At 43.7% G+C, this 25,426-nt stretch overlaps 2 protein-coding genes across 14 annotated transcripts in view; one reads left to right on the top strand and one right to left on the bottom strand.

Moving 5' to 3' along the window:
* Window positions 1-100: 100 nt before the first annotated feature.
* On the bottom strand, window positions 101-20,285 carry Srr (serine racemase). Of its 10 annotated transcripts, none has more exons than XM_057774033.1 (9): window positions 19,582-19,865; window positions 12,057-12,282; window positions 5,029-5,200; window positions 4,096-4,222; window positions 3,807-3,910; window positions 1,496-1,615; window positions 1,331-1,405; window positions 734-943; window positions 101-307 (listed from the first exon to the last, which is right to left on the bottom strand). In XM_057774033.1, exons 3-9 carry the CDS (start codon window positions 5,194-5,196, stop codon window positions 107-109), a joined length of 1,005 nt encoding a protein of 334 aa, XP_057630016.1. In that variant the 5' UTR covers window positions 5,197-5,200; window positions 12,057-12,282; window positions 19,582-19,865; the 3' UTR covers window positions 101-106. The 10 variants fall into 10 exon arrangements, with proteins under 10 accessions (XP_057630016.1, XP_057630014.1, XP_057630012.1 ...); XM_057774031.1 differs by having other exon boundaries at window positions 19,542-19,865; XM_057774029.1 differs by having other exon boundaries at window positions 19,537-19,865.
* Smg6 (SMG6 nonsense mediated mRNA decay factor) overlaps window positions 19,732-25,426 on the top strand; it is a 231,748-nt gene continuing 226,053 nt past the window's right edge. The window contains exons 1-2 of one of the 4 annotated variants that reach the window (XM_057774024.1): window positions 19,732-19,910; window positions 22,933-24,685. In XM_057774024.1, the coding sequence (XP_057630007.1) occupies window positions 19,823-19,910; window positions 22,933-24,685 (1,841 nt within the window). In that variant the 5' untranslated portion in view covers window positions 19,732-19,822. Of the gene's footprint in view, window positions 19,911-20,293; window positions 20,403-20,470; window positions 20,514-21,468; window positions 21,906-22,932; window positions 24,686-25,426 lie in introns of those variants that run through there. The other 3 variants (XM_057774026.1, XM_057774027.1, XM_057774025.1) reach the window with 3 other exon arrangements.

Here is a 25,426-nt window from a genome sequence, read left to right on the forward strand (position 1 = left end):
CAGCTGTTTACACTATTACTTGGTCGCCAATTTATAACTCTTAGGATTATAACTCTTCTCCATTAGGATTTTGAAAACAATTTTCATCTAGAGACAATTCATGAATTTATACAGAAATAGGACTTTCTGCCTGCTTCACCCAGTTTAGGGAGGTTAGGTCTACATTCCCACCACTGAGTACAATACAGATGTTCTTCACTTCTGGAGAGACTGTTTGGAAATGCTGGGACAGCACTGCAGCCAATCCAACACCAGCAGTAGGTTCAATGAGCAGTTTCATTCTCTCCCACACCAGTTGGGTTGCATGCTGTTGGCACAGAAAGGAGTAAGGATTAATGAAACAAACAATATAGTAGGTTAAGTTCTAAACACCAAATGAAGTAGATGTTTGGGTTTGTTTCGATGACTGTGCTTGCTAATAAAGTGCATATACAAGGGCTGGAGAGATGGCTCAGAGGTTAAGAGCAGGCAAAGGTCCTGAGTTCAATTCCCAGCAACCACATGGTGGCTTACAACCATCTGTAATGGGGTCTGGTGCCCTCTTCTGGCCTGCAGGCATACACACAGACAGAATATTGTATACATAATAAATATTTTTTTTAAAAAGTGCATATACAAGTCAGCCTAGCTCTGTCTGCTACTGTCAGGGTTCCCATGTGTTAAGTTAATCCTCTGTTCATAAATTTCTTTTGCCTAGGAAGTTAGACTTGCTGTTTTCTCATCACAGTCTTACCTTGATTTCGTCCTCTGTGACAGTGAAGACATCATCCACAAGGTCCCTTATAATAGGCCAAGTATTTAAGCCAATGCTTGATTTGACACCATCTGCTATGGTTTCTGGAGGGTGAAGATTGGGAGTCAGTTCTCCTTTCAGTTTGGACTGGTAGCAGTCATCTGCATTCAAGGGTTCGGCAGCGTAGACCTTCACACTAGGTTTCAGGGCCTGGGCAGAGGAACAGAGACTGTACACTGGCAGCTTTGCCTGCATAGCTGAAGAAGGCATACTAGATGACACATTCTTGTTCCAGAAGGGTCTTTTTATACCAAAATGGAAATATGACCTTGAAGCACTTTAATAAAAGTTGTATCTGATAACTGACTTAATTGACTAATTTACAATTGGTTCTGATAATTTGGGGAGAATAATAGTGAGGTGGACTTGGTGCTGCTCATCCTCAGGTGCTTTTATGCTGTGCTATCATATATGAAAAGGACAATGAGGCAAAGGAGGCCACAAAAGAATAGTAATTTGGGGGCATGCTGAGAAACTGTCCACAATGCATTTTGATACAGGTCCTAATCCAGGAAGTCCTTTTAACAGTTTTCTCACCTTAATTGTAATGGCTATTCCAGCAACCATTCCTCCTCCCCCTACTGGTACCACCAGTGCATCCACCAAAGGAACCTTTAGTAAAAATATAAATAAGCCAATTAATAAAATTTTATATATGTAAAACCGCTTTTCTATTGGCCAAATGGGATGATGGCATTTTACCTGGTTCAGGACTTCCAGGGCAATTGTCCCTTGTCCAGCTATCACTGCAGGCTCCTGGTTGGGATGGACCAAGATGCCTTCTGTTTCTTGCATAATTCTTTGAGTGACCTTTTCTCTAGACTAAAAGGTAGCATTAATGTAGTTTACTTGACTTACAGTGAGTGAGTTCCCAAAAGTACAATTCAGTCACTTAACACTTCAAAGACAATGAATTTTTCACATTTTCATAAATAAACATGGTATGTCTGAGTGCTTGTGAGGAAAAAATAGATTTTTCTTTGGATGGCTGAGGGGCTTTAATTATGTGACATGAACGAACTATGGATCTTTTAAATGTTTGAAGGTGTTAATGAATGTGAAGTGTACAAGGTAGAATTACCTGGCCTTTTCTGGAAAACTGCTAAGGGAGAGGATAATACAGTAAGAGATGAGGCAGAAAGACAGCATGGTTAGACCATCCCAAGAACTCTGGTGGCTGAGACAGTGAGTGCTTAGTGCTTATAAGGCACCAGCACCAGATCAAAACAAAACCCTTGGGCTGAGGAGATGGCTCAGTGGCTGCTCTAGAAGACTTGGGTTCAATTCCCAGCACCTACATGACAGCTCATAACTGTAACTCCAGTTTTGCTGAATCCTTAACCCTCATACATACATGCAGGCAAAAACAAAAATATCAATGCACATAAAAAAATCATAGCTGGGTGGTGGTGGCGCACACCTTTAATCCCAGCACTCAGGAGGCAGAGGCAGGTGGATCTCTGAGTTCGAGGCCAACCTGGACTACAAGAGCTAGAACAGATGCTGGGTGGAAAAAGGAACTGGACTGAGCCAGCGGTGGTGGCGCGCCTTTACTCCCAGCGCTTGGGAGGCAGAGGCAAGCCTGATCTACAAGAACTAGGTCCAGGGGCTGGAGAGATGGCTCAGTGGTTAAGAGCATTGCCTGTTCTTCCAAAGGTCCTGAGTTCAATTCCCAGCAACCACATGGTGGCTCACAACCATCTGTAACGAGGTCTGATGCCCTCTTCTGGCCGCAGGCATACACACAGACAATTGTATACATAATAAAAAAAAAAAAAAAAAAAAAAAAACCTAGGTCCAGGACAGGCCCCAAAGCTACAGTAAGACCCTGTCTCGGGGGGAGGGGGGGAGGGGGGCTGGATTGTTCTCATTTTCTTTTTAAGATTTTTATCACATCTATTCAATTTTGCATATGTGTAGAGGTCAGAGAACTGGGAGTTAGTCCTCTGCTAAAGCTGTTTGGGTCCAGGAATTAAACTTGGGTTAAGTTTGGCAGCAGGTGGCTTTGCTTGTTAGCCAGCTTCAAAGCCCCCCTCCCAAATTGGTTTTCTTTTGTTTTGTTTTTAATCTGAGAGGACAGATGTTCTGGATGTGGTGTTTGGAAATTATCTAAGATTTTTGTTTTTCCTTGAACAACTAGAAAGAGAAGTGATGCTATTTGATGAGGTGAGGAAGACCGGAATGGGGAGAGAGTAGTCAGGCCAGGAATCTGGTGTTAGACAAAATTATTGCTGTCCAGGGAGGAAAGTTGGGCTGCTGAAGCATAGGTGAAACATCTTTAAACATTTAATTTCTGGGGCTGGAGAGATGGCTCAGTGGCTAAGAGGACTGACTGCTCTTCCAGAGGTCCAGTTTCAGTTCCCAGCACCCACATGGCAGCTTACAACTGTTTGTAACTCTAGTTCCAGCATATCTGACACCCTCACACAGATATACATGCAGGCCAGACACTACTGCACATAAAAAGAAAAATTTAATTTCTGACTGGGCAAGGTACATATGACTTTAATTCCAGTACTCTGGAGGCAGAGGCATGTGGATCTCTCTCAGTTCAAAACCATCCTACTTAATATATAGTGAGTTCTAGGATAGCCCTATCTAGACAGACCCTGTCTTAAAAATAAAGTCTCCCCATCCATCCACCCATCCAAGGAGACAGGGTTTCAAGTAGACCTGCCTGAGGCTAGTCTTAGAACTTGTGTCCAAGGACAACCTTGAACTCCTGATCTTCCCGCCTGTACTTCCCAAGTGCTGAGATTACAGGCAAGTAGCAACCATATCCAGCTGTAATACTTTTTGAGGAAAAAAACTTACTCTGTAGCTCAGACTGGTCTGAAAGTTGCCATTCGGTGTCCTGAGTGCTAGAATAGACATATGCCACCATGCCTGGCTTTAGTCGCATTATGCTGAGGATGGACAGATGGGGAAAAGGCTGGCCACGCTAAGGCAAAGAGGAAGCTTCCAGTAAGGGAGGCAGATAGCCTGTCAAGTGAAGCTATTAAGTGATGCTTACCTCATCACTCTGTTCACTATATACTATAGAGGCTCCGTAGGCTTGTATTGCCAGTTTCTTGCAGTTGGGAGCCGTCTGAGGCACCACAATGTAAGCAGGAATTCCTGGGAGGGGAAGAACATGGTTAGACAGTGTGAGGTGCTTCTAGGAGAGAAACTTGCATCATTTTGCTTATGAGCAAACAGGGATTCCTTTGGAAACTTATTTTCCATGGCTGTCATCCCTCTTACTATAATTAGGGTAATTTCCCACTCTTTGATACTACTCTGGACCCTGAGAAACTTAGTACCTTCCAGTTTGGCAGCATAGGTGAGAGCCTGGCCATGGTTCCCACTGCTGTGAGTAACAACGGCTTTGGGTTTCCCCTCCAGAGGGTCAGGAATTAAGCCTCTGATGGCATTAAGGGCACCACGGATCTGGAAGAGATGTTGAATTACAAACGGTGCATCATTTTAACAATGGGGACATGTTCAGAGAAATGAATTCACTTGTTTCATTGTGCAAACTGTAGAGGGTATTTACACAAACGGCCTGCTATGCACCCAGGCTATGTGGTAGAGCCTCCTGCTCCCAAGCAATAAACTGAAGCATGGCAAAAATACTGAGCAGGCCGGGTGGTGGTGGCGCATGCACACCAAGTTTACAGAATATTTTTCACAATAGTAAATTAGCTTATCATAACTGCTTTACTTTGTAAATTAAAAAAAAAATCTTTAGCTGAGTGGTGGTGGTGCAAGCCTTTAATCCCAGCACTTGGGAGGCAGAGAGAATCTCTTGAGTTTGAGGGCAGCCTGGTCTACAGAGTAAGTTCTAGGACATTCAGGAATACAGAGTGAAACATCATCTCAAAAAACAAAAACAAACAAACAAAAAACCAAAACTAAACACAGGGTCTCATGTGGCCCAGGCTGGTACTGAATTTGCTGTGTAGCCAAGGACAACCTTATTACTGATTCTTCTGTTTAAAATATACAACCTTGTACAGCTGTACAAAAATACATCCAAGTGTGGTGATGGTGCACACCTTTAACTATTTAGAGACTATTCATGGGACCGTAATTGTAAGGGATTTTAGGTTGTGTGAAATAGACATAGCAATGTTCTAAACCTGGTACCCAGGACGTGGAAACTGCAAAAAGACATTTGTTTACTACCAGCCACCCCGTTAGTGGACAGGAGAATAAAACAACAGATTTGGAAAACAAACAAAATGGATTTTTACCTTAAAAGACCCAGTTTTCTGGAAGAGTTCACATTTGAAGAAAAGACTGCGTCCTGCTATTTGGTTCAAAATGGAGCTTGTTAGTACTGGCGTGAGGTGGACAGAATCTCGAATGTTCATATGGGCTTTTTCAACATCAGCAAAGGAGATGCAGTACTGAGCACACATGGTTCTGAAACCCAGGAACAAAACAAGGGGTCAAAGCACAGTCCAAACGATGTTTAAAGAACTGAACAGGAGCAGAGCCTGGGGGCTGTAGTGCTATGTGAACTGTGCCCACTATTAGATGCTGGGGTTTCTCTTCAGAGAGGAACTTCCTCTTTGCCACGCAAACCTCTTGGTACTGCTACAAATATGCACCTTCATTATTGTATAGCCAGGCCTTGAACGCACAGAGATTCGCCTGCCTCTGCCTGCTTGTGCCGCTACATCTGCTGTTTTGTTTTGAGAGTCAAGTTTCACTATGTTGTCCAGACTGGAATAAAACCCAAGGGATCCTCCTGTCACAGCCTTCTGATTGCTGGGACTACTTATGTGTGCCACTGTACCCGGTTTAGATTTTTCAGGTGGCTCAGCAGCTTAAGGCACTTACAGCCAGGCCTGACAACCTAAGTTTGGTCCCCAGGACCCACATGATGGGAGAAGTGACTCCCTCAAGTTGTCTTCAGACCTCCACACAGGTGCCTTGGCATGCATGGCCAACATACACACTCACATGAATAGATCTGGGAGTGGTGGCTCATATCTTTAATCCCGGCACAATGGAGGTAGAGGCAGGTGGATCTCTCTGTAAGTCCAAGGTCAGCTTGGTCAACACAGTACACTTCAGGTTAGCTAGGGTTACATATTGAGACTGAGTAAATACATGAACAAAAGTTATTTTGAGAAAAAAAATTGGTTTTCCACTTGGTTTTTTGAGACAGGGTCTCTGTTTGACAGCCCTGGCTGTCCTGGAACTGGCTTTTGTAGATCAGGCTGACCTTGAACTCAGAGATCTGCCTGTTTCTGCCTCCCAAGTGCTAAGATTAAAGTCATGCACCCCCGCTGCCCAGCTGATTTCTATTTTTAAAAGATGTAAAAATTTTATATGTCGATTTGAATGTATGTTACATGTGTGCACAGCATGTATATGTGTGCATGTGCCCACTGAGGCCAGTGGATTTCTGGAGCCTGTGCTGAGCTGCCTGCTACGATTGCTGGGAACCAAACTCAAAGTCATCAGGAATGGCAGTGACACTCCTAACTCACCAGCCATCTTGTCTTCACTTTCTGGGTGATTCTGCCAGGCTATGATGCTCAAGCTCATACTCCTCTTGCTTCTACCTCCTGATTGCCAGAATTAGCCATGAGCCAATATTTCTGGTTTACAGGTTTTGTTTGTCTTATATAGCCCAGGATGGGCTCAAGCTTGATATGTAGCCAAAGATGACCTGAATTCCTGGTTATTCTGCCTTCAATTTTCAAACGCTAGGATTACAGGCATGTGCCACCAAGCCTGGCTGTATTGTTAATTTTTATTCTTTTGGGAAAGGGCCTTGCTTCTTTTCTTTCTTTCTTTTTTTTTTTTTTTTTTTGGTTTTTCGAGACAGGGTTTCTCTGTGGCTTTGGAGCCTGTCCTGGAACTAGCTCTTGTAGACCAGGCTGGTCTCGAACTCAGAGATCCGCCTACCTCTGCCTCCCAAGTGCTGGGATTAAAGGCGTGTGCCACCACCGCCCGGCTAGGACCTTGCTTCTATAGCACAGGCTAGTCTGGAACTCACTGAGTAGACCAGGGTGTCCTTGAATTTACACCAGTCCTCTTGCTTTGGCCTCCCGATCCCTGGGATTATAGTATGAACCAACCATGCCTGCCTCAGTCCTATCCTTTTTCACTTTTTATTTAGTTTGGTTTTTGTGAAAGGGTCTCATGTAGCCCAGACTGGCCTCAAATTTGGTATGTAGCAAATAACCTTGAAATCCTAACCGTCCTGCCTCCATCTCCCAGGTGCTGAGATTTCAGGCCTATATCATAATCTGGCTTTAGTGCCTTTTTCTTTTCTTTTCTTTCTTTTTCTTTTTGAGACAGTGTTTCCCTGTTAGTAGCCCTGGCTGTCCTGGAACTAGCTCTTGTAGACCAGGCTGGCCTCCAATTCACAGAGATCCGCCTGCCTCTGCCTCCTGAGTGCTGGGATTAAAAGTATATGCCACTACTGCCTGGCACTTTAGTACCATTTTAATAAATAATTTTGTATGCTTCAAAAATATATATATTACCTGACTGTTAAAATAAAACATTTTCTTGCTCCATTTGGCTCAGCTTCCTCAGAGTTTCCAAAATTGTATCTAAAGGTGTGCACAGTTCTAAGACATCTGGTATCACACTAGTGTAGTAACTGTCAGTTTTGTAACATTTGACACTGCTGCCACGATGACTGTATCAGTTCATACAACAGTATCTAAAGGACTGTCCATTCACTCTGCCCTGTTATGTATCTATATTTGTTCTTTCTTTTTTAAGGGGCAAGGTGAGGGGAAGAGACAAGGTTTATCTATGCATCCCTGGTTATCCTGGAACTCACTTTGTTGATCAGACTGGCTTTGAACTCAGAGATCTGCTTGGCTCTGCCTCCTGAGTGCTGGGATTAAAGGTGTGTACCACCACTGCTTGGCTAGCTATATTGATGTTTATTAAATTTTATTCCCAATGTGTATTGGGGTGGGTGCCCATGACATGGCATCAGAGAACAACTTTGGGAGTTGATTCTTCTCTCCTATCATGTGGATTATACTTGGATTGTCAGGCACTTCCAAGAGTCTTTACCCAGCCTGCTATATCATTTTTTTAAAAATATTTTTAGATTTATGTGGATGAATGTTTTACCTTGGTATATGTATGCATACCACAGGTGTTCCTGGTGCCTAGGAAGGCCAGAAGAAATCAGATCCCTGGAACTGGGATTACAGATGGTTGTGAGCTGCCATATGGATGCTGGGATGCTAGGTCCTCTGGAAGAGCGGCTAGTTTTCTTAACTCCTAAGCCAACTCTCCAGCCCCTACCAGAAGATTTCTTACTGATAATCTTATATGATTATGAAGAGTAAGACTTTCCCATGTTTACTATGTAATGCGACACTTTAGTAGATTATTTTTAGCTTTAAAGTGTTTTCCCCACTCCCCCATGAAGAAGATGGGATCCAAGAACTCAGGGATCTTCTTTTTTAAAAAATGTATTATTAACGGGCATGGGTATGCCTGTGTGAGCTCATGTGCACCACATACATTCTGGAACTGGAGTTACAGTGACTGTGAGTCACCTGATATGGCCACTGAGCTGCCCCTGTTGCAAGTCCTAGCAGTTCTGCAGCTGGTGTCCCTTAACTTTTTAGTCTTTCTAACTTCAGATATGTCTTAAGGTAGTTTTTCAAGGAGTATCTTTAAAATTAAATGCTCTTCAGTTCTCAGATCTCTCTTTGGCTGTACTAGTTTCAGTTTCCATAGGAACTGAAGAGTTTCTTTTGGCATGACTAAGGAAAGGTTTGTGTGGGAAATCACAGAAGCGAGAACAGCTATAGGTCTAGTTCTTCCTCATGGCTTCCAGGCTCTGGCCAGTTCCAGGTCTGAGGGCTCACACAGATGTGGGGACTCTTTTTTACCACACAGAACCTTAGAAACCTTTCATTACATCAGATCCTCTTGGGAAACTCAAAACTGCAAAGATAAACATAGTTCATACAATAATTCCCTGGTGCTGCTTCACGTTCAGAAAATAAGCCCTCAAAACCATCCAGGAAAAATAACAGGGCTATGTGATAGTCCAGCAGTCAACACTAGCTGGGCTTGTAGTGGTCCTGGGTTCAGTTCCCAGCACCCACACTGTCTGTAACTGCAGTTCTAGGAGATCCAAGATCCTCCTCTTCTGATCTCCTCAGACACCAGGTGCACTTGTGTACAGTAATACATGCAAGCAAAACACTCATACACATGGGATAAAATAAAACATGAACTCTATTCTAGGTGTGGTAATTACACAGTGAGACTCTATCTCAGGGAAAAAACAATGAAGAACACTAAATATTGTGGGCCCATGAGATGATTATAGACCCTCATGCAAGGGCAGGTCAATCCATTCCTGGACAGTTCTGCCCTTGAAACTGCTCTGCTGCTTTTGAGCAAGGGTATATTACTTAAGACACTCTTCCTTGTTTGCTTTGTTCCTGTTTTTATTTTTTTTTTTTTATTTTTTATTTTTCTCCTTTAAAGACAGAGTCTTGGGTAGCCTACAATGGCCTGAAACTTGGTATGCAGTAGCCCCAGGATGACCATGGACTGCTGACGATCCTGCCTCTACTTCTTCTTCTTTTTTTTCCCCCTCGAGACAGGGTTTGTGTTGCCCTGGCTGTCCTGGACCTAGCTTTGTAGACTAGGCTGGTCTTGAACTCAAGAGACTCACCTGCCTTTGCCTCCCGAGTGCTGGTATTAAAGGCATGTACCACCACCGCCCTGCCCTGCCTCTACTTAAGTACTAGAATTACAGATGTATAGGATTACACTCAGCTCTCAGTTTTTTAAGGGCTGTGGAATACTATTAAGCCCCTGATCAGGTAAGTGCCATGTTAGGATACATATATATGTAATAAAATTTTGCGGTTTTGGACACAGGTTCTTACTATGCAGGCTAAACTGGCTTCGGTGTTGAATTCATGGTCATTTTGGCTCTGTCTTCCAAGGCATAGAGTCACAGGGATATACCCCCATTTTCAGAAAACCACTCACTACTGCATACAGTGAAAAGGAAAGGGACAAAAATTTAACCAAGGAGCCTTGCCGGGCGGTGGTGGCGCACGCCTTTAATCCCAGCACTCGGGAGGCAGAGGCAGGCGGATCTCTGTGAGTTCGAGACCAGCCTGGTCTACAAGAGCTAGTTCCAGGACAGGCTCCAAAACCAGAGAAACCCTGCCTCGAAAAAAACCAAAAAAAAAAAAAAAAAAAAAAAAAAAAATTTAACCAAGGAGCCTAATACAGAGGAATTTCAGCACAGAGGAGAGGCAAAGGAGAAGTGAATGGCAAAAGCAGAGATAGAAAAAAAATCCTTTTATGGAAACCCAAACTTTAAGGGACTAAAGATGTCCTTCAGATAAGGTCTTGCCTAGTAGCATGAGGGCAGCCCTGGGTTTGATCCCCACCTCTGCATAAAACAAGGTGATAGCGCAAGTTAGTACCAGGTGAAGGCAGGAGGATAAGAAGTTCAGAGTAATCTTTGGGCTACCCAGTGAGTTTCAGGCCAACCTATGCTACCATGAGTACTGCATCAAAACATAAAAACCTCCCAAACCCTGAAATCTCCCTAGATAAGATATATAAATGGCCAATGACCACATTAAAATACCCAGAATCACAAATCATCAGAAACATGCAAATCAAAACTCCAATGGGCACCACCTCTAACCACAGCATTAGGCCAGAGCAGAGAGAAGTGGGAAAACAGGTGTACCGCTGGTCCGAATAGAGTGATCAGGGTGTTATGGGAGACACTACACTAGTTCCTAAAACAATGGACATACACTATCACCTGAACCAGTAATTCCACCCCTCGAGGTAGATCAAAGAACCAAAAGCTGTGTTTCATCAAGGTGTATCAGGGCCCCAGACCTTTGCACAAATGACTCCATAATGGAATTACCATTTAGGCTGTAAAACACAGCATGTATTCAGGACTGCCTGCCAACACTAAAACAAAGGCCTACTCCATCAAAGTCCATAGTGATGGGAAAGTCTCTACAACTACTGCCTCTGTAGTTCTGCTTCAGCTAACTGTTCTTAACTGCAGTATGTCTACCCAGAGCTTAAAAGCTCACCCTAAAGAAGGCTCAGTGCTACACTGCGATCCAAACACCCAGTTAGTTACAGACCAGCTAATAAGGACTTTTCGTTGGCTTAAACCCATGCCTAAACGTCTTCTCTGGTGAATACCCCACAACCAAGGAGATTTCTGCACTCCCATATTCATAGCTACATTATTTATAAGAACCAAAAGAAGCCAATGGCCACTAACATACAGATATTCATGCATATGCAAGATGCACATAAAATGTAAGAGTCATATTTAATAGGAGGAAATTCTGACATGTTGTAACACAGATGGACACTGAGGACATTATGCTAAGAGAAATAGGCTATTTGCAAACACTACATGATTCCACTGATATGGGATACCTACAGTAAGAAAATTCAAAGAAAGGGTAGTAGACGGGCTGAGGTTAGGACGCCGGAGGGCTGTTTAATAGGTATAGATGGGTTTGGGTATGTAACAGGATACATTAAACAACAAAAAGCATACACTCAGAAAATGGTTAAATGGTACATTTTATGTGTATTTTATCACAATTGAAACAAACTGAAAATAAGAGGTAACAGCAGTTATACTTGGGCCTATTGGTTGTGATGACTAATTTCCCTTGTTAACTTGATTTTGCCCAGAATCAACTAAAACCCAAGCAGCTGGGCATGCCTGGGAAGGGTTTTCTTGATTGGAGCATTTGAGGTGAGACAACCTATCCTAAATTTGGGTCACACCTTTGGTGGGAGCCCACAGAAAGACATGGAAGAGGAAAACATCTGCTATTTGCCTGCTTGCGCTCACTCTTGCTGGCAAGTTCATCTACCCTACTGCTGAGGCATTCTTTAATTGGTATTAGAGCCAGCCTCTTCAGGATTCCAACTTAGTGTGGACTAAACATTACCACGTACTTGGTTTTTCTGACAAGACATAGCCACTGTGGGATTAGCCACCTCAGCCTATCAGGGACTCTAACACAATCCTTTATGCACACACATATTTCCTTCTTTCAGTTCTGTTCCTTGGTGACCCTGACTGACAAGTTTGCAAGTGAGAGAGCCTCAGTCTGAAGCAGCTTGGCAGAGGATGAGGGCTTCCAGGTTCACTGGCTCCTGGAATCCGAGGAAGGGCCGGGCGCCCCACAGAGGGAAACAGAGCTTCAGCGACAACTGCAACCAGGGCCTGGGGCTCCCATGACTCTCAGTCTCTCACCTCTGCTGCCTTGGGCATGTCGGCTTCCTTTTCACAGCAGACCAGCTGGCTCCGCACGACAGGACACATGGCTGCTGACAGTTCCTGTGTTTTACATTTTATGGCTTCCACACTGAAGAGGGATTTTCTCTCACTTTCAGTTCAAAAAATTCTGGGTAAGGACTTTGACTGGCCCATCTTGGTCCAGGACCAATGTGGCAAAGGGTGAAAGGTCATTTAGGAAATACTATGTAATAGAAGTAATTTATGGAAACATGAAAAAGAAACAGAATGAGATCTATAACACAATATCAATTGTGTACATTTAAAATACATACATAAAACATTATATATTATGCAAAGATACATGTATATTTAAAGATATCTATCAAGCACATTAAAGCCACTAAAGAAGAAGTGAAGAATGACTGGGTACTAAAGTGAACAAAAAAGGTAAAACGAGAAAGATCTTGTTAATGACAGTGAACAAAATAGTATGATCACCTCAAGTCTCTTGTTTCTGATGGAAAACAGAAATGTAAGAGGGAACGAAGGAGGGGACAAACAAAACCAAACTCCCAGGTAGGCGTTAAAGGCAGTTTTCAGAAGAAAAAGGGAGAGAGCTGGAGAGATGGCTGCCAACTCTGACAGCCTGAGTTCCATTCCTGGCACACACATGGTGGAGGGAGAACCAACTCCTGCAGTCAGCCTCTGACTTCCACATGTGAGCTCACACACAATAAATAACGTAATTAAATTTTTGCTGGGATGTAGCAGTGGCTACCTTGGAACTCATTATATAGGCCAGGTTAGTTTGGAACTTGGAGGGGTCTGCCTGCCTCTGTATTCCAGATGCTGGGATTGAAGAGGTGCACAGTCACACCCACACCTAGTTCTTCTTTTTTCTTTTTTTTCTTTAAGATTTATTTATTTATTATGTATAGTGTTCTGCCTACATGTAGCCTTGCAGACCAGAAGAGGGCACCAGATCTCACTGTAGATGGTTGTGAGCCACTAATTGGTTGCCGGGAATTGAACTCTGGAACTCTGGAAGAACAGCCAGTGCTCTTAACCCCTGCCCCATCTCTCCAGCCCCCTTCTTTTCTTTCCTTTCCTTTTTTTCTTTTCTTTCCTTTTGTGTGTGTGTGTGTGTGTGTGTGTGATGTCCTACCCACTAGGAACTGGAGTTATAGACAGTTGTGAGTCACGTTATATGGGTGCTGGGAACTGAACTTAAGTCCTTTGAAGAGGAAAAGTGCTCTTAACCACTGAGCCATCTCTCCAGCCCATTATTTAAACAGGCTTTTGGGACTCTATTCTTTATACTGGGTTGCCTTGCCCAGCCTTAATACAAGGTGAGGTGCTCAGTCTTACTACAACTTGATAAGCCTCGTTTTGTCAATATCCATGAGAGGGCTGTCCTTTTCTCAATAGAAATGGAGGAGTGGATTGGGGGAGGCAGAGGGGTGGAGGGAATGGGGGACTGGGAAGAGAGGAGAGAGGGGAAAGTGTGGTCAGGATGTAAAATTGTCCATGGGTGTTTGTGTGCACAGATGCACTCATGTGCACATGAGTGGGAGTGAACCCTGAATGAATCCTGGGTAGGTATTATCCCTCAGCAGCTTATTTACCTTGGCTATAGGTTTTTTGTTTGTTTGTTTGTTTGTTTTTTAAAAGGTTATCTTGGGCTGGAGAGATGGCTCAGTGGTTAAGAGCATTACCTGCTCTTCCAAAGGTCCTGAGTTCAATTCCTGGCAACCACAGGGTGGCTCACAACCATCTGTAAAGTGGTCTGGTGCCCTCTTCTGGCCTGCAGGAATACATGCAGACAGAATATTGTATACATAATAAATAAGTAAATAAATTTTAAAAAAAAGGTTACCTTTTATTTTATTTGTATGAGTACTCTATCTGCATGTATGCCTTTATTCCAGAAGAGGGCATCAGATTCCATGATAGGTGGTTGTGAACCACCATGTAGTTACTGGGAATTGAACTCAAGACCTCTGGAAGAGCAACCAGTGCTCTTAACTGCTGATCCATCTCTCATAGCTCATTTATTTGTTTTTTTTCTTTTTAGAACCGAGGCTTACTGATTAAAGCTAGCTGGCCAGTGAGTCTCAGAGTTCAGCTGTCTCTATCTCCCCTGAACTTTCATTGCAAACCTATGAGATCATTCATTCTTAGCTTTTTAAGTGGGTGTTGACGGTTGAACTCAGGTTCATATGAACCTCTGGAAAAGCAGCCAGTGTTCTTAACTGCTGAGTCTTCTTTCTGGCCTCTACTTTTGTTCTGAGAGGAGGTCTTGCTATGTTTTTCAGGCTGGACTTTAAGCTGGGTAAGTGATGCTTCTGCAGTCACCAGTTTCCCAACTAGCTGGGACTACACACACATTACAATACCTGGCCTATTTACTTCTTTGTTCTTTCTGTGAGCTATTTAATTTTTCTTTAGATTACAAGTGGTTAGAATTCTTTGCCTAATTTGTAGTCATTAACTTTGGTTTTATGTAATTTGTACATTCTAACTGTGTGTGGTGTATGTGGAGACCAGAGGCTGAAGCGGGCATCTTTCTCTACTGCTCTCCATTTCTTTTTTTTTTTTTTTTTTTTTTTTTTTTTTTTTTTTTTTTTTTTTTGGTTTTTTTTTTTTTTGGTTTTTCGAGACAGGGTTTCTCTGTGGTTTTGGACCCTGTCCTGGAACTAGCTCTTGTAGACCAGGCTGGTCTCAAACTCACAGAGATCCGCCTGCCTCTGCCTCCCAAGTGCTGGGATTAAAGGCGTGCGCCACCACCGCCCGGCTGCTCTCCATTTCTTAACTGCCAACATTTATTGATTTATCTTGTATGTATCTATGTGGGTGCAAGTGTGCAACAGCACAGGTACAGAGGTCAGAGGACAACATGGGGGAGTTGGTTTTCTCCTACCATGTAGGTTTGGGGATCAAATTCATCAGACTTGGTGGCAAAGCACCTTTATATGCTTGAGTCAGCTTGTTAGTGACTATGTTCTTTAAAAATAAAATAGTTTATTTATCATTTCTGTGTATATGTGTTCTCTCCTTCTATTATGTAAGTTCCGGGAATTAAACTCATGTTGTCAGGCTTGGAAGCAAAAGCCATTTTGCCAGTGACCACTTTTTTTTTTTTTTTTTAAAGATTTATTTATTATGTATACAACATTCTGCCTCGATGTATGCCCGCACACCAGAAGAGGGCGCCAGATCTCATTACAGATGGTTGTGACCCACCATGTGGTTGCTGGGAATTGAACTCAGGACCTTTGGAAGAGCAGCCAGTGCTCTTAACCTCTGAGCCATCTCTCCAGCCCCCAGTGACCACTTTTTTTGAGACAAGGTCTCTCACTGACCCTGAAGCCTGCCAGTTTGGCTGAACTTTCTGGCTAGCAAGCCTCTGAGATGCACCTGTCTCCACTTTCCAGCACTGGGATTGCATGTGTGCACCATCATGCCTGGCTTTTTCATGGGTTCTGAGGATCTGAACTCAGGCCCTCATGACTGTTCAACAATTATTCACTAAAATATCTCCCCTGCCTCCAACTTTAACTTCTAAAAATTGAATTCCTTCGTCTTCCATTATCTGAATCTGCTTTACTGTTTTTGTATTACCTACATATTATGTGACCAAATCCTCATTTTAAGAATTAAAACAGGGGCTGGAGAGATGGCTCAGAGGTTAAGAGCATTGCCTGCTCTTCCAAAGGTCCTGAGTTCAATTCCCAGCAACCACATGGTGGCTCACAACCATCTGTAATGAGGTCTGGTGCCCTCTTCTGGCCTTCAGGCATACACGCAGACAGAATATTGTATACATAATAAATAAATATTTAAAAAAAAAATAAAAAATAAAAAAAAAATAAAAAAAAATAAAAAGAATTAAAACATTACAGATACATATAGAGTTTTCCATTGTATGCTGTCAGAGCACCTGTTCTCTACTTTGAGTATCTGGCATATAGTCCATCTTTTTCTTGATGAATAAATACAGAAATTTACATAACCATAAAATTGTTTTTGCCAGGGATGGAGAGATGGCTCAGCGGTTAAGAGCACTGACTGCTCTTCCAGAGGTCCTGAGTTCAATTCCCGGCAACCACATGGTGGCTCACAACCATCTATAATGAAATCTGGTGCTCTCTTCTGGCCTACAGGCAGGATACTGTATAAATAAATACATTAAAAAATTGTTTTGCCGGGCGGTGGTGGCGCACGCCTTTAATCCCAGCACTTGGGAGGCAGAGGCAGGCGGATCTCTGTGAGTTCGAGACCAGCCTGGTCTACAAGAGCTAGTTCCAGGATAGGCTCCAAAACCACAGAGAAACCCTGTCTCGAAAAACCAAAAAAAAAAAAAAAAATTGTTTTTTTTAAATGTATTTATTTATTTATACAGATAGAACTATAATATATATTGGTCTGTAAATAGCTTCTCTCTCTTCTCTCTCTCCAGATTCCTAATTTGTAGTTCAGGCTGGCTGGCTCTGAGCTCACAGAGATCTGTTTGCCTCTGCCCTGCTTCCCTAGTGCTGGGACTAAAGGCATGCACATACATGCCCCAGCCCCCCACTTTTTAAAAATTGTATTTTGAGCCTTGGTCTTCCTACATTGCTGGTTTTGAGGATGGAACTCTCTTGCCGTGGTGTCCTGAGTAGCTAGAATTACAGTCATTGGCCACCAAGCTAGGAGTCTTACTCATTGTTTTACTTGATACTTCATGAGTCCTCTAAAACTAAAAATTCAAAATTTCCCCATCAATTTAGTAGCTTTTCAGCCAAGTGGTGGTGCACGCCTTTAATCCCAGCACTCAGGAGGCAGAGACCGAAGCAGGTGGATCTCTTTTTTTTTTTTAAAATATTTATTTATTTATTATGTATACAATATTCTGTCTGTGTGTATGCCTGAAGGCCAGAAGAGGGCGCCAGACCTCTTTACAGATGGTTGTGAGCCACCATGTGGTTGCTGGGAATTGAACTCAGGACCTTTGGAAGAGCAGGCAATGCTCTTAACCACTGAGCCATCTCTCCAGCCCCAGCAGGTGGATCTCTATGAGTTCGAGGCCAGCCTTGTCTGAAGAGTGAGTTCTAGGACAGTCAAAGCTATACAGAGGAATTCTGTCTCAAAAAACAAAACAAACAAACAGAAAAAAGTAGCTTTATTTCTGTAACTTGACTGTTACTCTTACTCAGTCAGCTACCATAGTTTGGAACTTGTATTATTAATTTTTTGGACCCATGCTCATAATCACTCATCCTTATGTATTTGTTGTGTTTTCCCTGAGTTCTGGTAAATTTTTCTGAGTTCTGTTTTAATACTTAGAGGCTCTCTAGTCTGATCACTGACAACATCAAATTAAGTTGGCCATGGTTGTCCTAGAGAAGCTTTCTTCTTTTAAATTATTTTTCCTTTTTTTTTTTTTTTTAAATAAAAGTTGTGGGGCTGAATGGATTGCTCAGCGGTTAAGAACAAGTATGGCTCTTGTGGAGAATTGGACTTCAGTTCCCAGAACCCATATCAGGTAGCTCATCACTGCCCGTAACTAGCTTCAGAGGGAATCCAATGCCTCTTGTCTTCCTCAGGCACCTGTACTCATGTGGATGTATGCACACAAAGACACATACATACTAATTAAAAGTGAGACAAATCTTTAAAAAAAAAACCATCATGACTTAAAGACTAGAAAATAAATAAATGAATAAATAAATAAGAGTTGGGGCTAGGGATATAATTCAGTCAGTAGGATTCTTGTTCAATCTGTATCAGGCCCTGGTTCAATCCCAGAACAACATCAACCTGACACATCAACATAGGGCCACATCTGTAATCCCATTTTTTAGGAGATGGAAACAAGAGTGTTAGAAATTCAAGGTTATACTTGGCTACATAATGACTTCAAGACCAGCCTGGAAACAACAGACCTTGCTTCAACTGGATTTGCAGCCAAAAATGACCTTGAATTTCTAATCCTTCTCCTCGTACTTTTCAATTGCTAGGATTACAGGCTTTTGCCACAACATCCAGTATATGTGGCATTAGGGATGCTTTTCTTAATTTCTTTCTTTCTTTTCCTTTTTTTCTTTTTTGGTGTGGTATCATGTAATCCAGGCTGGCCAAGGATGACCTTAAACTCTGGATTCTTGATCTTCTTGCATTTCCGAAGTGTTACCTATACCTTGAGTATGTGTATAGCCTAGGCTAGTCTGGAACTCTTGTATCTTCCTGCCTTAGCGTCCAAAGTCATGGAGTTAGAGATGTGTGATACCATAACAGTTTCAAGTTAGAGTTTTAAATTTTTTTCCCTGTTGTTTTTAGACAGGTCTTACTACATAGCTCTAGCTGGCCTCATTTATGTAGACCAAGCTGGCTTTCAACTTGAAGAGATCCTCCTGCCTCTGTATCCTTGGAGCTAGGCGTGTGTCACCATGTGTGGCTTATGTTTTGGAGACAGGGTCTCATGTATTTTGGTTTGGTCTTAAACTCAATGGTGCCACCACAGCACTGAACTTTGCTCTTCCTCCCAAGTGCTAGAGTTATAGGCATGTACCATCACGCAGGATCTCAATTCTATTTCTCCACAATTTTTGGGCAAAGGCTGCAATTTGCTCTGGCCACTCGAATTATATACCCCTTCTTTTGAGCTATTGAAATATTTCCCTGTCATTGTCTTTCTTTTCTGATGGCAAAGTCTCTGTCACATAACAGGAACTAATTGAGTTCTATCAGGATCAAATCTTTTATACTATGATCAGGGAATAACTGGTTACTATTTTTTGAGGGTCTAAAGTTGTAATGAAGGGAAGCTTCTCCCCCTCAGACTTTAATAGGAGTTAATGGTCTATGAGGCTAAATAAAGTACCAATCTTCTGGTCTGATTATTTTTTTGTTTCTTTTTTTTGGGGGACAAGGTCTTCTAATATGTTACCCTGACTGGCCTCAAATGTACTATATTGTCCAGGCTGGCCTTGAACTTGCAATCCTCCTGCCTCAGCTTCTCAAATACCAAGCCTCAGTGAATATTTAAAGCCGTAAAGATGAGCGTGGGGAGAATATGAGTTCCAAAAGAGTAATTAAAATTTTTTTCAGTGATACAGAAATTCCCAGATCGAATGATAATTTCCTTCTGTTCTACTTCCACACAACCTCCTCCAACAAGTCTTGGTGACGAACTCGGTCATGGACTTTGATACTCTGCAACAACCAACTGTTACACAAGGCAATTCTTTTATTCTCTGAGATTCAGCTTATCAGAAATAGGGATAATAATAAGAATCATTATTAAAAGATCTTTAAGCTCCACAATTCAGGCCTATGATAAGGAGACTTTGGCCTAAAATGATCGGAGGCTGAATTATAGGGTGTCTCTGTGAACCCGAGCCCTAGACCAAAAACGGTGTCGTCTGTAGCCACCACAACAATACCGATATCCCTAGAAGCGAATGCCCACCTGGCGTGGGCGAGCCGTACCTGCCCACGCCTCACCTCACCTCACCTCACCTCCCGGGCGCTGCACCTCCACCTCCAAGCCTCAGCGTACCTTCCAGCGGTTCACCTCTGCGCAAGCGCACGCGCACACGCTGTCTCTACGGCCCGAATGGCCCTAGTTGAACGAGCTGAATGCTTTTGCTCCCAGTGCGGCCACCGTCGTTTAGGGAGGGTGACAAGAGGGGGCGGGGAAAAGGGTGGGAGTGGGTGAGCGCGCGCCGCCCGTCCGTCGTGGTTTCCTGGCTGCGCGCGTCGGTGGCGGAGTCACAGCAGCTGTAGCAGCCGCCGCGAAGATGGCGGAGGGGTTGGAGCGTGTGCGCATCTCCGCGTCCGAACTGCGAGGGATCCTGGCCACTCTGGCTCCGCAGGCCGGGAGCAGAGGTGAGTTGCGCCGCCCAGCTGCTGGGCCGGGCCTGCCCGCCCCGCCTCCCTCTCCTCTGCCTCCTCCCCGCCCCGTCGGCGGCTCTGCGAGCCCCCGCCCCTTCCCCCCCCCCCAACAGGGCGCCCCGGGGCCTGGGGCGGCCCCTCGGAGCCTGCGGGGCTGCTCCTCCGCACACTCGGGCCTTGGGGCAGCGCCCCGCGCGAGTTCCTGCCTCCGCCCTCTTGCTCACCGCGGCGGCCGTGGTCGTACCTCCGCGCCCTAGCCCTCTCTCGCCGGCTCCTGGATTCAGTCGGGAGGAGACACGAACTGGTGTGGGTGCTGGGGTCCGGTAGAGGCCCCGGGACTTACGGCTCCCAGAAGAATCGACTGTGTACCTTCCGTAGTCCTCTGTTCCGCGTCTGAGAGGAGGAGCTGGGGAAATTGAGGAGAAAAGCTTAACAGGCTGGGACTTCCCTCGCTCAACTTTTTCTCCCGAAGGCAGGCTTCCAATGGTACGCCACTGAAGGGATCCAGGACCTCAAGGAGCTGACTCTGTTTTGTTTCGGGCTTGGCGTGTACGGGGGCCGTTCTGGTCAGAAAGAATGCTTCATTTGGCAATCTCCGTACGCATCAGAAAAGCGCGAGAAATTTGTTAGCGTTTCACTTCCCTTCATTAGTCAGTGTTGTTTAGGATGGCTGCTAACAGTGGATGCCTTCTCTAGGGTTGTGGCTAGAATTTGTGAGGTTAGTTTTCTTTGGGCAACTGAATTGGATTAAACCTGGTTGTTTTCTCTCACGGCTCTGGAAAACAGCAGTCACCTCCTCCCCTGGCTCCGCCCCCAAACTGAGTTTAAAAGTTTACCGTGGGTGCTGAAGTTAAACGGCTTTTTCTTGGTTCGTATTTGGTGGAGAGGCAAAACTTTTTGCCAAAGCAGTAGTTTCGTTCTTTGTTGTTTTTCTTTTGAGACCGAGCCTCTCACCTCGTAGCCAAGACTGGCCTTGAACTTACCTCTTAAACCAGTCTGGCCTTGAGTTTGGAATGCCCCTGTTTCAGCCTCCGGAGTGCTGGAATCACAGGCGTGACCACCACACCTAACTTTCAAAGTAGTCACTAAAATTTCAGTTTCCCGTCATTTTTCTCTCTCTCCTCTCTCTTCCCCTACTAACAAAAGTGGGTGTAAATGCTGGAGCATAAATAACTGCTGTCACCTAGTTTGTGTTTATATTATAGTTAGGTTCTAGGATTTAACTTGAGCACTGGATAATCTCACCATTTCTTGTCATTTTCTCATTAAACGTTTAGTAATTATTTATAGTACTCTCTCCACTCCAAGCAACAGATACTTAAAAAAAACAACAAACCCAGAAACTTGTTTACCATTCAGTAAGTTGGTGGAGCTTGGAGAGTGGTTTATAAAATTCCTCTACTATTGTTCTTTTTTTTTTTTTTTTTGGTTTTTCGAGACAGGGTTTCTCTGTGGTTTTGGAGCCTGTCCTGGAACTAGCTCTGTAGACCAGGCTGGTCTCGAACTCACTGAGATCCGCCTGCCTCTGCCTCCCAAGTGCTGGGATTAAAGGCGTGCGCCACCACCGCCCGGCCTCTACTATTGTTCTTTTCTTTTTCCTTTGTTTTTTGAGTCAGGATCTCTCATATAGCCCAAGTAGTTACCAAACTCTTTGTGGCTGAGGATGACCTTGATCTCCTGATCTTGCTCTCGCTTCTCAAGTGTTAGGATTTGTAGGCATGAATTTGGCTGGGCTCTAGTATTTTTTGAGTCTCTTAGTTCTTTTTGGTGCTTTGAGAGCATGTCACAATCCTTCCGTTGGTGCCTAGGAAAAGTTCCTCTAGTGGAACTTTCTCCTCCTTATATTCTATCATCATAGTAGCAGTTAGTCTCAGTATTCTAGGCAGTATTTTCTTGAAATGATTCTGCTGGCTGTTGTTAAAGAATTGGTGAGAATGAGTGGAGATGAAGATTGTAAAAGGACCTGCTTCCTCTTTGCTTCAGTAGGAGGTATGTGGTTGGGATATTGGTATCCTAAAGTTGTAGATTTGCCCTGGTCAAGTTCACGCACTGGAATTGTAGATTCTTTCCCAAAGATACCTAGAACTGTGGATTGTTATGCATACCCCCTTGAATATGTGTATGTATGTGTAAATATATGTTTACATATGTAATGTATAAGTAAATATATATAATATATACCAGTTAATATATTTATGCAATGCTAGGGGTTCCCTAGTGCCCTCCTGTGTGCTAGGCAAATGCTGTACCACTGAGCTATATTCCCTTCCCTCTCCTAATATGGCAAAAAAATTTTAGCCACTCTAGGAACATGGAGGGAAGACTAAACCAGGTGTGATTATACATTCCTGCAATCCCCGAAGTTGAATGACTGAGGCAGGAGGATTGTGAGTTTGATACCTTTCTGGGCTATGTAGTGAGACCCTGACCAAAAAAAAAAGAAAGAAAGAGTTGACTTATAGGCTATATAGACAGGATAGTTTAATGGCTGAACATATTAGAGATCTTTGATTCTGATTTAATTAAGTAGTTTGGAGTCTTTGAGATCTGAATATGAGTATGACTTGGGTAGGTGAAGAGAATATTACCCCCTCCCATTTCCATAACTCAAGTGCATGGAACTCTAACATAGTTAAATTCTTAGTCTCAGTGGTTAATGAGCACATAACTTGAATTTTCTGCCCGTAGAATCATTCTTCCCTGCCCAGTATTTTGTATTTGCATATGTAATTGTTAGTCTTTTTTTTTTTTTTTTTTTTTTTTTTGGTTTTTCAAGACAGGGTTTCACTGTGTAGCCCTGGCTGGTCTGGAACTCACTCTGTGGAATAGGCTGGCCTCAAATTCACAAAGATCCATCTGCCTCTGCCTTCCTATTGCTGGGATTAAAGGCATGCGCCACCACCGCCTGGCTCTTTTTTGTTGTTGTTGTGTTTATGTAAGTAGAATGACAACTTTTCCTCCCTCTCTTCTCCATTATTTTTTTCTTCTGTGTTGTTTCCTGCTATCAACATATTAGAAAACATGAAGGAATTAAAGGAACCCAGGCAACGCAAAGATAATAGGCGCCCAGATTTGGAAATATATAAACCTGGACTTTCTCGACTAAGGAACAGACCTAAAACTAAGGAGGCTTCTGGGAGTGAGGAATTTAAGGATGAGACTGTGAATGACGGAGACTCTTCTGTTGGGAATGGTACACAGCTTATTAAAGTTTGCAAGGAATTGGACAGCCAACAGCAAAATGGTCCTACAGAGCCAGAAAATCATCAGGCACAGGAGACTTTCTCAAAGACTGGTGGACTAGAGGACCGGAATCTAAGAATCATCAAGAGAATAAAAAAACCTGACCTTCAGATCTATCAGCCTGGAAGGCGTTTGCAGGCTGTAACCAAAGAGTCAGCTAACAGGGCAGATGAGGAAGAAATCCTTAACCAAGTGGAACAATTGAGGATTGAGGAGGATGAGTGTAAGGGAAAAGTTGCAAAAGCAGAAGTCGAGAATAAACCAGACAAAACTGAGACAGAAAAGAACCAAGCTAATGACCGAGTAAGAACTACCAAGGGAGAAAAAGGAAAAAAGATTGAAAAGGGGGAGGGGACAAAGAAGGTGAATGATGACTCTGCACAAGGGAAACCAGGTTCTGTAAAGCGGTATTCCCGATCAGACAAACGAAGGAATCGCTACCGCACTTGCAGTACCAGCTCAGCTGGTAGCAACAACAGTGCTGAAGGAGCTGGCCTGACTGATAATGGATGTCGCCGGCGGCGCTTGGATCGGACCAAGGAGAGGCCACGACTGAAGAAGCAGGTGTCTATGTCCTCAACTGATTCCTTAGATGAGGATAGAACTGATGAGCCTGATGGATTAGGGCCCAGGAAGAACTCAGAAAGGAAGAGGCATTTAGAAAGAAATTGGTCTGGCCGAGGCGAGGGTGAACAGAAAAGCAATGGCAAAGAAAACCGAGGCACCCTTCGAGTCACTTTTGATGCAGAAACCATGAATAAAGATTCCCCCATGGTGAGGTTAGCCAGGGAGAATGTGGAAAGAATACAGTCTGACAAAGGCCTGAGCAGTGGGGGCAAGGGCTCTGAGAAGCAGGAGTTCAAAAACCCAAAACAAGAACTTCGAGGTCGTGGTAGAGGCATTCTGATTCTGCCTGCTCATACTGCCCTATCTGTCAGTTCAGCGGGTTCTCCAGAGTCTACACCTTTGGGACCGCGGCTTTTATTTGGATCTGGTAGTAAAGGATCTCGTAGTTGGGGTCGTGGAGGCACTACCCGCCGACTATGGGACCCAAACAATCCTGATCAGAAGCCTGCTCTGAAAAGCCAGACACCTCAGCTACATTTCTTGGACACTGATGATGAAATCAGCCCTACATCTTGGGGTGATTCACGTCAGGCCCAAGCTTCTTATTATAAATTTCAAAACTCTGACAACCCCTATTATTACCCTCGGACACCGGGCCCTACCTCTCAGTATCCCTATACAGGCTATAGCCCTCTACAGTACCCAGTGGGCCCTGCAAATGGTATGTATCCAGGGCCATATTACCCAGGCTATCCTGCCCCCTCAGGGCAGTATGTATGTAGTCCTCTCCCTGCCAGCACCATGAGTCCTGAGGAGATAGAGCAACACGTGCGGAACATGCAGCAACAGGAGCTACATAGGCTTCTCCGAGTAGCTGACAACCAGGAATTGCAGCTTAGCAACTTGCTCTCCAGAGACCGCATCAGTACTGAGGGCATGGAGAAGATGGCTCAGCTCAGGTATTGTGTGTAATTTCCCACTACCTTGTTTAGAGGGGGGTAGACAGCTGTAAGGCTCCTGTGGCTGAGGAAGGTAGAGACTTCTTAGGTAAGCCACTGAGTGCTACCTCCCTTTCACTTGGGCATGGACATTAGGCCCTGAGCCTTGTGCATTTTAGAATAACTGTGTTACTACTGAGCCACACTTGAAGCCCTTTTACATTGATTTTTTTTTTATAAGGAATAGGCAGTTGAGAAAATAAGTTTTTTTTTTTTTTTTTTTTGGTTTTCTTTTTTTGGTTTTTCGAGACAGGGTTTCTCTGTGGTTTTGGAGCCTGTCCTGGAGCTAGCTCTTGTAGACCAGGCTGGTCTCGAACTCACAGAGATCCGCCTGCCTCTGCCTCTGTGCTGGGATTAAAGGCGTGTGCCACCACCGCCCGGCCAAGAAAATAAGTTTTAATTTTAGTCTTAGAAATATACTTTTGATTTTAAGAGGGAAAACATGTCTTTAAGGGAACATAGGATTTCCAGAATGCCAATCTCCAGTGTGCACCCAAGTCGTTTATTCATCTCTTCAATGTAGGTGTGCACATATGGGAACATGTCATTTCTCTAGGCATGACTGTCTGTGGAATGACCTTCTGTTGTGCAGGATACCTGCTCACATTTCAGATTTCTTGTCAGGAGGGCATAGGCTGGTTTGCAGGAAGTTCATATCTTAGGTCTAGCCTTTCTTGTGATGTATTGGAGCTAGACATTACA

This window comes from Chionomys nivalis, chromosome 7 (assembly GCF_950005125.1).
Source record: "Chionomys nivalis chromosome 7, mChiNiv1.1, whole genome shotgun sequence".
Classification (NCBI taxonomy): Eukaryota; Metazoa; Chordata; class Mammalia; order Rodentia; family Cricetidae; genus Chionomys; species Chionomys nivalis.

What these genes read in the sequence shown, in the direction of transcription:
- Srr (XM_057774036.1), bottom strand. Translation starts at nt 5,196, where the DNA reads ATGTGTGCTCAGTACTGCATCTCCTTTGCTGATGTTGAAAAAGCCCAT. An exon ending in ATAGTGAACAGAGTGATGAG is followed by an intron (nt 1,616 to 3,806) that starts GTAAGCATCACT and finishes GCTACCTTTTAG; the next exon opens with TCTAGAGAAAAGGTCACTCA. An exon ending in CCCTGGAAGTCCTGAACCAG is followed by an intron (nt 1,406 to 1,495) that starts GTAAAATGCCAT and finishes TTTTTACTAAAG; the next exon opens with GTTCCTTTGGTGGATGCACT.